This window comes from Sebastes fasciatus, chromosome 3, assembly GCF_043250625.1.
Source record: "Sebastes fasciatus isolate fSebFas1 chromosome 3, fSebFas1.pri, whole genome shotgun sequence".
NCBI classification, from domain to species: domain Eukaryota; kingdom Metazoa; phylum Chordata; class Actinopteri; order Perciformes; family Sebastidae; genus Sebastes; species Sebastes fasciatus.
Window position 1 is genome coordinate 23376666 of NC_133797.1, and position 16418 is coordinate 23393083.

Here is a 16418-nt window from a genome sequence, read left to right on the forward strand (position 1 = left end):
GCCCACTCAGCCATTAGCAAAAAGCAGTGACGTAGGTTACCAAAGTAAGCTCATCAAAATAAGGTTATGAATAATGTGAACGCTAGCACTAGCTGAGTCGATATAACGCTTCAGTTCTCCGTTGGAAAGGGCTGTCTGATGGCGAGTTAAAGCAGCTGTGGACGGGAGCAGCAGAAAAACTTATTTTAGCCACCTAAAAAAATCTATCAGCCCTTTTCAACCAGGAACTGAAGCCGTTATATCGCTGTCTGCAAAGCCACCAGACTGCATTCACAAAAACAGTAATTTTACCTCGCAGTACACAGGAGTATTTGGTCTAACTCTGCATCGATCGGTAAGTTTGTTTTTGTTATTGTCTGACTTTCGCATCCGAACTAACGTAGCGTCCACACAGAGGTACATTGCTGTTCTTCTGTGCCGGTACTCCTGTCTGCTTCTCCAAACTGGGAGCATGTTGACCGCCATCTAAGTTACTGTAGGCAATAAAGATAAGGGTATATATACAGTATGTAGCAGCAGCATCATGCAGAAACCTACGCAAGGTCATGTGGGAAAATGATTTTAGAAAATAGCATTTTGACACTAAAACATACGTATTTCAACCAAACTTTGCATTTTAGGATTTGAATACATAAGGAACACCACTGTGAAGCTACAGCATGATATAAAAACCTAAAAAAATAATAATAATATTAATAATAAAAATAATAATGGACCCGCCCTTTAATATAATCAAATTTGGCAAAATGCTGAAAATGTCATGGCCTCTTAGATATTAAATACTTAACCTGGCTAATCCCTCCCCTGCCATGTGTCCTCCTTCATCTTCATCTCTCTCTAATCCCTCCCCTCCTGCTTTACTCTTTTATGTCTCCCCCTCTCTCTGCCTAACCTTTACCTCCCTCCCCTCTTACTTCCCTTTGCTTAATACTCTCATCCCAACCTCCCACAGGGAAAAATGGTAATATGCAATAAGCCATCTTTTTCTATATATTCCCTCCCTCTTGCTCCTCCATCTCTGAAGCCCTCCACCTATCAATCCGTCTTAATCTCTCTGTTTGACCTCCTCTTCTCCTTCTCCCTTGTTCCCTTTCCCCCAAGGGATAAAAATACTGTTTAGTTATTGATAAACTTACTGTAGCTGCACATCGCATAAATATTCACCAGTTCTGCCTCTCAGTGCAAAAGCAAAAGCTTATGACTGTGAAAACCCCAAAGGAGCAACAAGCGTACACACACACACACACACACACACACACACACACACACACACACACACTCACACACACACACACACACACACACAAGCTAACTGCATAAAAACTTAAAAACAGACCCCAGAGCCCTGTGATGTTGTTAAGAAGATGCTCGGCAAAAGATGAAAGGCAGAATGGATTTATGGGGAGGCGGAAATGCTCTCTATTTGGGGAAGTAAGGGATAGTGTATGTGTGTGTGTGTGTGTGTGTGTGTGTTCATGTATGTGTGCGTGTGTGTGTGTGTGTGTGTGTGTGTGTGTGTATGTGTTTGTTTGTTTGTTTGTTGTTTGTTTGTGGATCTCCAATGGAGCCGTTGTCCGGTTCATATAGCATCTCATGCTTTTAAATATTTTATATATTATTCTATAACGTTGGATTAATGAGCTTTTAATTACATTTTTAAAATTAATATGTGCTTTGTTTGCTGTTTGGTATTTTAAAGTTAGTTATAAGAAAATTTTGGGAAAGACGTTTATTCATTATTTTGCAGAAAAGGCAAGAAGCGCCTATATGGTCAATAACCGGTTGGTTTAACCAACGGAGATTCCAGGAAGTCGCTGCTCCCGGTCAGGAAACAGTCCGATGCATAATCCCACCTACAACAGCGCATTGTTTTCACACTTTAGCTTTTGTACGGATTAAAGGAGATATAACGTGTTAATCAGTGAGATTTAGAGGTGCTTTTTTAATTATCATTAATTGTATTTATTTATTATATATAAATCTTTTTTATTATTGACAGACTGACTGGCTTATAGAATGTATGTGAAATCCACATAAATCACATTCACCGGAAGATCACTCTTGCAGCCAGTTCTTGGTCGCTTTTATTTTGAAGTCAATTCTTAAACGCTCTTATCATAATGCCTAGTACATTGTATACACGTGTGTGTTTACACAAAACAACGTGGGGAATAGTTTGATAGTGGAGTCTGGCATCTTCCATCACCTTTTCCGACAAATATTATAAACTCGATTTGGCGCTCAATTTCTTCCGTTCTCTCCTGGCTCTTTTCCTGATCCCTGCTCCCCCCCAGATACAAAAACACACTCTCCATACGCACATCCATGCTCATACGCCACATTCGCCCATGAGAGTGTGTCTGTGAGAGGTAGAGAGCCGCAGGAGAAGCAAAACGCCAAAGCGAATCTCATGCGGCTTGAAAAAATAACGTGGCAATTAATATTTGTACTCGATGCTCGCGATATAATCATCTAGTATATTCGATATATTGCCCACCCCTAATTTAGATAAACCCAGGCTAGCTGTTTCCCCCAGTTTCCAGTCTTTATGCTAAGCTAAGCTAACTGGCAGTGGGTTCATATTTATCGTACAGACATGTGAGCGGTATCATCATCATCATCATCATCATCTAACTCGTCTCAGCACAAGAAAGTGAATAAGCTCATTTAGTTAAATTAGTCTGTACTCATTGCCAATAATTCTAATGTGTGAAAGTGTAATGTTTTAATGGCCCAGTAAGCCCTGATTTGGTGATTTGCACATCAAAAGACATCTAGTTTAAGTCTAAATTTGGTTGAAAATGACTATACTTGAATGCAAAGCATATCCTAACTACAGATTGAAATGTAGACCTAGATATCCCAAAAAAAACATTCACTTTTCACCCAAATGTATCCCACTTTTCACATGTTCAACAAGACATATATCCCCAAATCAGTGCTTACTGGGAAAGTGACATGCAGGTGTAGACAGTTTACAAGGTTTTACTACCTTTTAGTTCAGTGTCATTAGGAGTCCTAGGCTGCCAATTGCAGACATTAAACCAGCAGTGTCACAGCTGATTTAACCGTTTGGATCATTCATTCCTCAGATCCACAGCCTTTCACTCTTTATAGCTCTTGAGATAATCTTCCATTTGCCTGCTGGTGTGTTGTTGGCACAGACGCCTGCCAGCGGCATCATGGCAGAAAAACACACACTGATGAGATTAATACTCCTAATTTAAGAGGTGCAGTACATTTAGATGTCCCTTCAATAAGAGGCAATACTTATCCAGCCATCTTATCTTCTCTCCTGCAAATTTAAAAACACCAAACTGAAGAAAACGTATGTTGGACATGAACTCCCTCTGCTTTTTCTGTTTGTAAATATTATGTAAATTTCATCATTAATATTAAAATGTGAGACTCATTCCAGACAGACTCTTTTTTTTTTGGACAGCTCGAAGTCTTAATGTGTGCAGTGATGCTGCAGCTTTGCTGGCACCTTCTGCACAAAGCTGTGTGACACTTTTACACAGCGGACATGGAGCCAGTGAATTGACAGCTTCAAGACAAATTTGGTCCCCTTCGTGAAAGATGCTCGCGTGTCTGAGTGCAAGCAGAAAACTTCAGCTTGGCATGCGTGAAATCAATGTTTTCACACCAAAGGTTATGTGTTCCCTACAGCGACCGTCTTACACTGTGTGTGTCTGGGCGTCTGGCTGTGTGTGTGTGTGTGTGTGTGTGTGTTTACCTGCAGGCCTTTAGCCGTCAGAGTCCGGGGGTTGGCGACGTAAGTGTGTAAACGTCCGTCCACTCCTCTCAGCAGCGGCTCAGAGTCTCGGACATACTGCAGGTCTCTAGATGTCCGCAGGTCTACCACCTCCATGGACTGACTCACATTCTGAACCTGACAAAAACACACACACACACGGTTGATATGATGAGTGATTACTGTGAGTATCCTGCTTTGCCAGAAATGCTTATGATTGGTTTTGGCTGTTGTTTGATTACTGCCACCTGTTCTTTGTTTCCAAGCACCTGTTGTTGTGTTGATGTGATGGAATATTTAAAGGGTTGGTTCACCTAAAATTGCAAAAAAGACACATTTTCTTACGCATCCCTCACGGTATCTAGCCGTGCAGATAGTTTTATCTGCCCAGGAGATATCCATCTGTGACATTTCTGCTTCCGCCTCATTACAATAGAGATAAAAATGGAATTTCACGTGTGCTACTTTCTATTTAGAAACTTTGTGTCTCTCCAGAAACATTGTCCCAGTTTCCTTAGCTAACCCACAGAACACAGAGGGACTATTTATTCTTCAGAGGCTTTAGATATTTTCAGTTTTAGATCATTTCTAACATGATTTGTGTGTGTATGCATCTAAGAGGGGCTGTGAGACATACTGTAAGTGAGTTTGATCACTGTGTCACTGTGACAATATTGACGTTATTATTTAATCGACAGGATTAAGAGTCTTCATCCTACCCAGCAGCTCTGTGAGGCTGTACTTCAGTTCAGCAGTGCTTTGAGCTGAATGCTGATATGCTGATGTTTAGCAAGTATAATGTTCATCATCCTAGTTTAGCCTGTTGGCAGAAAAACATTTGCTGATTAGCACTAAATACAAAGTACAGCTGATGATGATGAGAATGTCACTGGTTTTGCAGATATTCGGCAGCGGGCAACCTCCCTGTCTGAAAAGTGAAGTCAATGCTGAAGCGCTTTAAACTTGCATTCTTTCTAACAGCCAGCAGGGGGCGACTCCTCTGGTTGCAAAAAGAAGTCTGATTGAATAGAAGTCTATGAGAAAATGACCCTACTTCTCACTTGATTTATTACCTCAGTAAACATTGTAAACATGAGTTTATGGTCTCAATCACTAGTTTCAAGTCTTCTTCAATACAGCATGATGTTCATTTAGTAAATTATGGACCCATTTAGAGTCAAATAGACCATAAAGCAGGGTATGCTTTAGGGCGTGGCTACCTTGTGATTGTCAGGTCGCTACCACGGCGTTGTCCGGTCTGGGAGTTGTCTGTGTTTTCCTCTTACAACTTTAACCTTTTCACAGCGTGTTTTCAGTTCATTAAAGTCAATTATAACCTTTTTGTTCACCTAAAAATGTCTCAGTGTTCGGTGGTACTTGGCTCCACCCTATCGTGTCACTTCTGGTTGCAAAAAAACAAGATGACGACGGCCAAAATGCCGAACTCGAGGCTTCAAAAAGGCAGTCCACAAACCAATGGGTGACATCACGGTGACTATGTCCACTTCTTATACACAGTCTATGGTATTTGGTCATAAATCAAAGTGTTATACAAATTAAAAAGTTGACTTGATGGTGGAACTAGACGAAAATTGAAATTATCATCAAAGTTCTCAATACTTTTCCCCTGGGAACCTTGAATATTTATTATCGCAAATTTCACAGCACTCAATCCAATAATTGTCAAGATATTTCACTATGAACTAAAAATCTCATCCTTAAAAGGAAAGAAGAGATCACCAAAGTCATTAGGGTTAATTCTCTGGGGAGCACAAATGTCACGGTAATCTTTATTCTAGAGGGACACATTTCTACTGACTTTTTATGATATTTTGTAAAGCTGTGAGCAAATCGTTCCATCTAAATTTCAAAGGGAAGGCAGCAGAAATCTCAGGGAAAGATGATTCAAAAACAGACAAATGAAACCAAAAGAGGTGTGAGAAAATGTGTTTTTGGGTTATGTGCCGTCTGTGTTTGGGGTGAACCACCTTGGCTCAACAACATGATGCAAAGTCACACAGATCATACAGTATTTCTCTTTGAAGAAGCTTCTCATAAGATCCATTTAAAACACGAGATTCTCACCCAGAGTCTGTTATGCTCTAAAGAAACAAACACTCCCACGCATCTTCTCATTAACTACCCTGAAATGCTACTTCAAATCTCCTTTGATATTGAATGGGAAAAACAAGCATGAAAAAAAAGAAAATCCATTATAAAAATGACCCAGATATCCAGAAGTGATATGCAAACAAATAAACAAACACTCAGGCAAAAAAAGAAAAAGGCTACCCACACATCTCCCACTATAACACATGCTAGGGCGGAAAAATCTAAGCAAAACACGCGTAAACACACGCATGCATACACACACACACACACACACATTCACACTCACAGCAGGATTTAGGTGTCACTTCCAGAGACACGCTGAGCTAATTAAGATTCATAAATACTCAAGCCTCCCAACAGGAACAGAGCGAGGAGGGAGGAGAGGAAGGACTTATTTTAGATAGTCTTCATCTGTTTTTCTTACTATTAATCCTCGCGATGTGATCGTTTTACTTTGGCGAGAACACAGGATGTATATATCCTGATGTGTGAGCCTTGCAGTAGTGCATGCTTTGGGAAATGTTTGCCGGCCCGATGGTGTTCAATTATTCATCAACTTCTGTCACAAATCAATTTTATTTATTTCTCAGGACGCACATATACATTGAGAGAAAATGTGCTTACGCAGCCAGGTTACATATCCTCACATTAACACACGCATAAACAGTGTGAACACATTCATGCATACAAATACTCATAAAGAGCTGCTGCATCTTTGCAATATAGAACATGTTTCGTTCACACCCATCTGTCAGTGTTCCCCTTTGAGTTTAAACTCTTTTGACATGTTGAATGATGGGGAATCTTTAGAGGATACAGCTACTGATGTATCAGGAATACATCTGTCAGTGAAACCTGTCTGTTCATGTGTGTTTCCGCAAGTGTCAAAACAAAGAGATAGTCCAGTGAATATTTCATTCCAGTACGCTGCCTTTTTCCCCTGTGCTGAATCGCAATGTTGACCATTGAAACATGCAGGGATGCACCTCAGAGTCAAGAGACAAACAAACACATACACACCTGTTCAGTCAGCAGGCGTAGTTGTCGACTCCGAGGGTCGCGTTTGCAGAGGTTTCGTGCCGGAGCGACCACCGTGCAAACACACCTGCCGTCAGGATCTGAAGCCGTGCTGTAGACCTGCCAGCCCTCCTCTGAGCCCGGGTACAAACCCTGCACACAAACAAGCTCTGCGTTAATGAAGTCACTGCAGGGATAACACGTCAGTATTCAACAGAGGAGGAGGTCAGCAAAGTAGAACTGGATTCAAATTATGGAATTAATTGTTTGTTTTTGTCAATAGTGCACTTTAAATCAAAGACTAATTTATTGAAATTCATCTACAATTCCTCCTTTAACCACTCATGGCATTTTTCTTGTGAGATTTTATACTGTCTTATACATCAGATCGGTACATACGGGTACTTCGCAAAAAGTCAAGGCAGCCTTTTGGGGCCCCTTTTGGGGGATAGAAAACAGAAGATCTCATAGACTTCAATGCAATTTGACGTATGTTTGGATTGTAATTCTGACAAATTCGTATGCATTCATCTCTTGTTATACGTTTCTTTTAAACACATGTGTAATAATTATTTTGCGACCTTGCCTGAACCTGAGCGTTTGCGATACCTTAATAAATTAAGGTTGAGCGCCGTCATGTCCCTTCAGTCTTCCACCGTCCAACACAGTGGTCGGATATTGTTTATCCAGACTTCTATACATATCTGATTGAATCACATTAGGTTAAGTGTTGTCTGTAAATAACCAACCTGTTAAGAACCAACTGTTTGATCTATAGGCTGAGATTTAGTTGGAGACGACAGTTTGATGCTGCTATAACGTTAATGTATGACTGTATTACTGCAGCAGCCTCACATGCTAGTCACTGTCACCAGCATCATTTAGTGATTTATCACACTGACAGTGAATATTCACGTATCATATGTGCCTCAAATCTCAGTGTGAAAGCCTCGGTTAACCCGCAACACAACAGCTTTTCGTCGTTTTCCATTTTCTCTCCTGTGACAGCGAGTTTCTTTCCCCAAAACTGGAGCGCAGCCTCGGCGATGACGTGATGCTCGTCTGGTCTATAGCTCGGAGCCATAAAGACTATCTATTATATCTTTTTTAGGACACGTCAGGGGAACAAATCTGAGATCAGCGTTTTTTGATTTATTGTTGGTGCAACCAACTACACAGCTACTCTTTGGTATAGCGTTATTTTTATTACCGGTTTGTTTATAGTAGAAGTTTGGAGACATGTTTCAACTTCTTCTATTTACTCTGTTGCCGTCAACGAGGTACCGTCATGCAAGCCTATCGGGATGAGGTATTGCCGGTCTGATGTATAGTAAACGATTAACAATTAAAGCAATAAGCCAATAAATATATCTGTAAAATGGTCAGCTGTCTTGATAATTGATCATTTGTTATTTTAAGTCACTGGTTCCAGCTTCTAAAACATGATCATTTGCTACTTTCTCTTATTTAAAATCAATAAATTCAAATTAAATATCTTTGGGTGGTGGACAAAACAAGGCATGTGAAGTCACCACGAGCTCTGAGAAACTGTGATATTGGGTTATATAAATATAATTGACTTGACTTAATGGTCATTTTTTTTGACATCCTATAGATGACACAATTATATGATTAACTGAGAAAATAATCAAGAGATTAATAGATTATGTAAAATTATCATTACTTGTTGAAAATATATACCTTGTGCAACATGATTGCAGAGCTTGTAATTTCCACTGGGAACACACTTTTCAAAATAAAATTTTTGTCCCCTCGCTACCTCTAAAACATTGGAGCTAGATTTGATCTATATAATCTAAATGTGTCCCTTTTTGTCCAGCCATTGTGACCAAAATGAGACACGCTCCATGAACACTGGCAAGGCTGTTATGGAATATGTTGCCCTGAATCACATCCCTTAGGACCTGCTTCTCTTCAGGCTGCGTACAACTCATATACAGTATGTGTTCAAAGAGTACATGCAGTATCCGTATAGGAGTACAGTATATAGGACAATTAACGTTAATAAGGCAGGGAGTCATGCTGTGCTTCTTTAAAGCAAAAATAAAGTGACTGCTCCAGCTATATTTCACAGACCTTGAAGTGTTTACATGTTCTATCTATTTTTTTTGTGTTTGATATCTTTTATGAAAAGGTGTTTTTCAAACGGACTCAATGAGTCATATTACTGAAGCAGTTTCTTTTGTGCATTTTCTAACACATTTGCTCGGCGTGTTATTCAGGTCAGGCTGTAGTTAGAAGGGTGGACTAATATTTTCCTTTAAAAAATGTTTCTGTCTAATTCGATCTTGCTGATAAATCTCAGCAGGATTTCAGGAGCTCATGACGTGACACATATTGTGATCTAAGTGTCCATTAATGTTAAAAAGGAAAGGGCATGCTCTTTGCACTTTATTGTACCTGACAGCACCATAGTGAGCTTGTGTCTAAATGAGATATTTTGCAGCTAAAATCAGCTGTGACATCTCCCACATGCCTGTGTCCAGGAAAGCTAGCAGCAGAGCTGGAGAGTTTCCACCCTCTGCATCCACAGCCGGAGCTGCTGTTCTCTCTGGCAAGAAGTCACCGGCTCCCCAGAGTGCCAACAAATCTGAACAAAAAAAATGATTTCTAGCCTACTCACAGTCCATACTAATGCACAACTTCGCTTCTACTGTGGCTGGTACCATAACCATAACATTCAACTTCAGCAAATCGTTTTGTTACTTGAATATACTTTTGGTTTAGTTTATTTCCTCCTTTGTTGTTCAGACTAGGGCTGGGCGATATGACGATACTGTATATCATGAAATGATATTAAAATGATTTATATTTTCTAGGGCTGTCAAAGTTAACCAGATAATAACGTGTTAACGCAAATTCGTTTTAACGCCACTAATTTCTTTAAGGTGTTAATGCATTTTGCGATTTTTCGGTTGTAGCGGGCTCAGTGATACTGGTATTATATGAAACCAGAAAACCAAAGGGATCCATTGGTACCTATACTATGTCATAAAAACAACTGGCATGGCCATTTTCAAAGGGGTCCCTTGACCTCTGACCTCAAGATATGTGAATGAAAATGTGTTCTATGGGTACCCACGAGTCTCCCCTTTACAGACATGCCCACTTTATGATAATCACATGCAGTTTGGGGCAAGTCATAGTCAAGTCAGCACACTGACAGTTATGATTTCATATTTTTGATGCTAAATGTGAGGGTTTCTGGACAATATGTGTCATTGTTTTGTGTTGTTAATTGATTTCCAATAAACATATTTGCCCACCCCCATGCTGATAAGAGTATTAAATACTTGTCAAATCTTCAAGGTACATTTTGAACAGATAAAAAATGTGTGATATTGTGATGTTGAAAAACCAGCGGCCGAACTGCATTATGGCAATATTTACGTCAGTTGGATGGCGCTTTACGTCCTGATCCTTGCATGTGGGAACAGCTGTTTTGCTACAACAGAGAGAGCACAGAAACTTTCCCAGACTCAGCTCAACCAAAACAAGAAGAGCTCGTAAGAAAGTCAGACACGGACCAGAAAACAATCATCAGCAAAGTTTGCCACACACCGGTCCCCACTAAAGGCATATTTGGAGAGCAGGCTATCCGTTGTCATTAACCGGCACAACGTGTCCCTTTTCTTCTTCTCTTTTATGTAGGAACAGCATCTCTGTTGTACGACACGCAACGGTTAACGTATGAATAAAATAATCTATGGAGAAGCCGTGCACACCCCCAGATAACACAGATAATTAAATGTATAGCGCCGCATTTTCAATTAGTTTGAATGTTTGACGCAATCACACTAAATGTCCATTACTTGTACATTGCAATGACACTGAATGTCAACAAAACAGGTCTAAAACCAGTAAAAAATAAACCTGTACTGTTATTATAACCAATGATATACTAATCACTGATGTTATGTTGGCTGTATACACCTTACATTACATGCAGTGGATTCAGACCAAGATGTGTATGTATAAATTAGTATGGACCTTAATGTCTGCTAGGGCAGGGCGATATAGAGAAAATCAAATATCACGATATTTTTCACCAAATTAATATTGTAGGATTGACTACTGGTGCTTTTACAATATATTTACACAATGACATTTTGGATAAATAGAAAATTACATCACTTTACTGTAATGTTTAAACCCAGGAAAACACAACAGTTATGCCATATTACGATATTACGAAATCCAAAATCTAAGAAGATATCTAGTCTCATATCACAATATTAATAAATTATTGATATACTGCCCAGCCCTAATGCCTGCCACCTGTCCTTCATTTATCAGCTGTTTTTGATCATATTACATCACCTTCATTTAGATAAGATAAAGGCTAGGCCACTTGAAACTGTTCATTTTGCACCTAAGTTCTAATAAAATGAGAAAATATTCAGTACTTTTCATTTGTCAAGTATTTCATTCACAAAAATATAGTTTACCATGTCATTTTTTACTGAATTACCATGCTATATCGTGATGTATATTGTTATTTTATCCCTATCGCCCAGCCCTAATTCAGACAAAAAAGATCCCTGAATAACAAGGAAGCAAATTACACTGAACCAAAATACAAAGGCAACACTCCCATTTTCCACAAGTTGAAATAAAGGACTTTTCCTATGCACACAAAACACTTATTTCTCTAAAAAAAAAATGTGTTTAAATCCTGTTAGCGAGCACTTCTCCCTTGCCAAGATCGTCCATCCACCTGACAGGTGTGGCATATCAAGATGCTGATTAAACAGCATGATTATTACATCGGTGTGCTTTGGGCTGGTCACAATAACAGGCCACTCTAAAATGTGCAGCTTTATCTCACAACACAAAGCCACAGATGTTGCTCTGAGGGAGCATGGTATTGACGACTCACCGCTCTCATGGCATTGTTTTTCGGCCACAGCAGGCAGCTGTTTTCAGCAATTTTCCCAGCAGCCATTCTGACATGTAATTGCAGGCTAAACACAGGTGTAATTGATGAAATTAATTTCGGCCCTGATCCATTTAGGTGGCCCAATGCCATGGTATTGTGCATGCTGGCTCACTGGATTGGCTGTGACGCTAAATAGGACAATAATTAATTGTATCAATTACATCTGTGTTTACCCTGCAATTACATGTCAAAATGGCTGCGGTGAAAATGACCTATAAGGATCTAAAAAATGACTGTACGCTACCTGCTCAGCACCAAACAGCAGACAGACACAGGTAGCGATTAGCTGGTGAACATAGTGGAGCATTTAGCAGCTAAAGAGCCAGATAGTTCCCTCAGGAGTTGGTGGAGACCAAAACCAGAGCTAAAAAAAGAGTGAATAGTACTTAAATTCATCAGGTGGCACAACTCCAATTTAATGCCAATGTTGCTTTTCCGTATCAACTTAAAAGGTGATAATATGTCAGTGTTGTGTTTACAGCTTGTTTACTTTGCCCCCAAGTACAGTAGCCAAATCAGTTATTGCAGGTTTTAAATCTACTTTTTTGAATGTGCACCACTTGAAACCACCTCCTGAAAATTCAGACCACGTAAATTCAGATAGGTGGTTCTCAAAGTAAAATATTTCAATTCTATAAATACAGTGGTGTTTAAATTTCACAATTAAGTATTCAGTTGCAGGAACAGTGCAAACACTTCTTTTAACGAGAACAACATGCATTTGTTGAGGTGATTTTCAATGCTGCAGCTCACAGCAAGACACATTTATCAATAGTTCTAAAATACCACCTGTGTTGTTATATAATGACACGTGTTTCTTTTTTAATTTTGGGGTTATTTGGGACCTCATTAGGTAGTGCTGAGGTGACAGCAATTGTTCCCTGAGGTCTAATCGTTGGACCCAATTCACAACATGTTAAATTAGGGAACACGTGAAATCACAAGCTCATTTTGGGCGAGATTTAACTAGGTCTTCAGTTTGACCTACTTACAGTCGTGTTAACATTTCGGAACAATGTAAAGCTACGGCTGAGCTCAACCTGACACACACCAGCCTGTCACATTTATCTGTCTGAGAAGCTGCCCTACAAACCCTGAAAAAGAATAACGACAGAGGAGGAAGCGGGGATGATGGAGACGCGAGAGGAGGTACGGGAGGGGGAGGAGGAGGCCTGGAGGGAAACGTCTGATAAATCAATCAGCTGGGTTTGGTGTTGTAACCTTGAAGTCCCATTTACAATGGAGCTGACGGGGGCAGGGGTGTTTCGAACAGGAGGACGTGGATGTGATGGGAATATAAGCATCGTTTGTGCCTACTGTTCGATGTAATTAAACAGAGGAGGACATACGGCACCTAAGGGCTCATTTCACACAAGGGAAAAATGATAAAAATCTACTCAGGCAGCTCAGCTGATTGTGATCAGTGCAAATAGAGAGAGAGAAAGCTAACAGAGCTAAATTCCTGCAAGACTTCAGCAGATAGAGACAGAGGTGGAAGAGATACGACAACATGCAATACTTAATAAAAAGCGCGAGTGTAAAGGTCAACATGTTGTCGTCAACCAATACTTGTACCCGAGGGGGGTTTTCTGCTAGAGGGTACGTGGAAAGGTTGCGGAGTAGTTCAACTAATTTGAAAAACAATTTGATTCAAAAAATATATTGATCCTGTAACCAAGCAGAAACCTGATTAATGCTCTGGATATCATATAGTACACTTTTAAAATGGCTAAAAGTAATGGATAATAATGGATAAATGGTTAAAATAGCTGAAGGTAAAGGCCCAGACACACCAAGCCAACATCAAAGAACGAGCGGCGATGAAGGCCGACTGTTGCGTCACCTCATGTCACCTTATGTCACCTTATGTCACCTTATGTCCCCTTTGTCTTGGCTGACAAGATGCACTTACACACACTGCACAGACAACAGCCGACGGTCAGTTAGCACGCACATTCTGCGTCTGTTTGAGATGAAATAACTCTCCACACCAGCAGGCGGCGGTAATCTGTATTCATCACTCGAAAAGGGAAACAGGAAGACCGAGGAGAGCTGATATACAAGACGTTGTTATGATGCGTACATGAAACAACGCGGCTTAGCTTCATTCCAGATGGCCATGTATTTGTGAAAATATCTGTGTATTAGAATGATCAGATGAGACGAAGATGAAAAATGAGAAGAGCCTTCTTCTCTTGACTTTACTTGCTTTCCTCATTTCCGTTTCTCTTCTCGTGCACTGATTCGTTTAAGCTGAACAGCCAATCAGAGTGGGTTCTCTCACCGATGAGCTACGCCGCCGATTCAACATGCTGAATCGGCCGAAAAGCCTCCGACACGGGCAGACTAGAGCCGACGGTGCGGGACACACCGCAAAAACTAGGCCGACAGACGCTCACCAACGGCCCCGAACTTGGCTTAGTGTGTCAGGGCCTCAATGGATAAACTTGACCAAATCAACCTAAACAGACAATATCTGTTCAATTGCATTAAAAAAATACTGTAATAACATCCACTTTTATATAAATAATAGTGTCGAATAACATCCAATTTTGAACATGACGAGTGGAAGGTTGGAAACCTCTGATCTGGCTTACAATGTGTATAGTGTATATACACGTCATCATTAAACTGATTGACAGGAACACAACAGCTTAAGATTTCAGAGATTTTTTGTCTACCATCTCCTGACGTAGCATGAAGTAGCAAAACACTGCACCTCTAACATCTCCATCAGTTCTCAGCCAGTTCTTGTGTGTGTTTTTGTAGAGTGTGTTTGTGTCTGTTTGTGTGTAGGCGTCTACTTGTATGAGACTGCATGCACTTTGCTGAACTTGCAAAGTACCGCCACACAGCAGCTGTGAGGTGCCTCTCGGGCCAGAAAGCTAAATCATGCAAAGCTTAAGCACGCACATAAACACACACACACACACACACACACACAGAAACACAGTTTATATACAGAGTTGAGATCCCTGTATGAGCAGCGGTACAGCATCTACATATCTGAGGTTGCCAGGGTGTTGCTAGGGCAACAAATCGCTGGCTGTCCCAAGGGTGAGTCAGCCATCCCCAAGAGAAATATCACCCCACTAAGTCAGAGAGAGAGCAATCCTATTACCCCTCTGCTTGTATGTGTGTGTGTGTGTGTGTGTGTGTGTGTGTGTGTGTGTGTGTGTGTGTGTGTGTGTGTGTATAGCAGTGGGTGCATACTGTACATGTGTTCTTTATGACTCATATAAACAGAAGATATTATTTATTTATTAGTGCTATTTATTCTTCATATTGGCAACACGCTTTTTTTTTCAAATGTTGTTCTAACTCTGCTCCTCTAAACATCTTTTCTTTTTTTGTTTCTTTTCCCACTTTGCTCTATTTTCTGCACCAATGAACAGATCAAATGTCTGCTGCATGCAGGCTAAACGCTCCTGAAATGTGTCGATCCATAAATTTGACTCCTTTTTCCCTCCTAAATCCAGATTGCCTGGGTGCTTTGCAGCAATTTCTCTAATCAAACGCAAAGAATTATCACATTAGAGAGCTTATGCAATTATATGTGCAGAGAGAGTGTGTAGTGATGATGTGTACAAAACAGCTGATTGAAGCATGTGAGTGAGTGTACACACAAAGAACACAAGATAACAAAACAAAAACAATCTTCTGTACCATTAAACTGACATATATTTAGAGAAAGATGCTTCTGGTTACCAAAAAAAAAAGCATTTTTTGTTTGTTTTGGAATATAAGTGTGTTTGTATATAGTGTGTATACACAGAATACATACACTGACGATCCGCTCATGCGTGCCCTCAGAGGAAATGACGGTTCCATTGAGTCCGACCAGCGACGGCAGAGTCTGGGACATCCAGTTAGTTACCATAGCCATGGTGCTGAGCACCGCGCCAATCTTCAGCATGGGAACACTCATCCTGACACACACACATTCATGCACCAAACACACACACAAACAGAAACTCTGGCTGCTTCTCACACACAGTCCAAACTGTTAACAGCAGTCATGACACACAACATCAACAACATGATGCTACAGGTATAAAACGTCGGTGTGCACGCTCATGAGTTTCCAGCTCTAGAATCCCCCCAAAAAAACACAGCCGGGATCGTCCCACTGCTGAAGTCTCTGCCACAGGTTAGAGGATAAATCCTGGAGCACTAGCCGCTCCAGATGCCTCCATGTGAAGACGTATCAAGTCCAAACATCCAACACTCGGCTCAGGCTGCAGGAGATGCTCCTGGACACAGCTGGTTAGGTCCGACTGATCTGTGTGTGTGTGTGTTTCCTGGACTGCTTCCTTCGCCTGGCAGTAAGACGCTGTGGCTGAGCCAGAGCTGCTCTCTCATTTATCCACTAACTCTCTGCCTCTCCCTCCCTCCACCCTCTCTCTCTCTCCATCTCTCTCCCAGACACTCTCCCTCTCATTCATGCTCTCATCTATTCTCTCAACTTCTTCATCAAATGAGCACATTCTCCTCTTGAACAATATTTCCTAAATGAACAAGCAGATGATATCAAATATGAAGTGAGATAATAAAAACCTGCTAAATATCTGTCCT

General features: G+C 40.6%; 1 protein-coding gene across 1 annotated transcript in view; it reads right to left on the bottom strand.

The window, feature by feature from the left end:
- Nucleotides 1-16180, bottom strand: part of LOC141764449 (noelin-2-like) — a 31562-nt gene extending 15382 nt beyond the window's left edge. The window contains exons 1-3 of the mRNA XM_074629712.1: nucleotides 15628-16180; nucleotides 6887-7036; nucleotides 3737-3892 (exon numbers count right to left, since the gene is read on the bottom strand). Coding sequence (XP_074485813.1) covers nucleotides 3737-3892; nucleotides 6887-7036; nucleotides 15628-15771 — 450 coding nt within the window. The 5' untranslated portion in view covers nucleotides 15772-16180. The remainder of the gene's footprint in view (nucleotides 1-3736; nucleotides 3893-6886; nucleotides 7037-15627) is intronic.
- Between the last annotated feature and the right edge of the window lie 238 nt (nucleotides 16181-16418).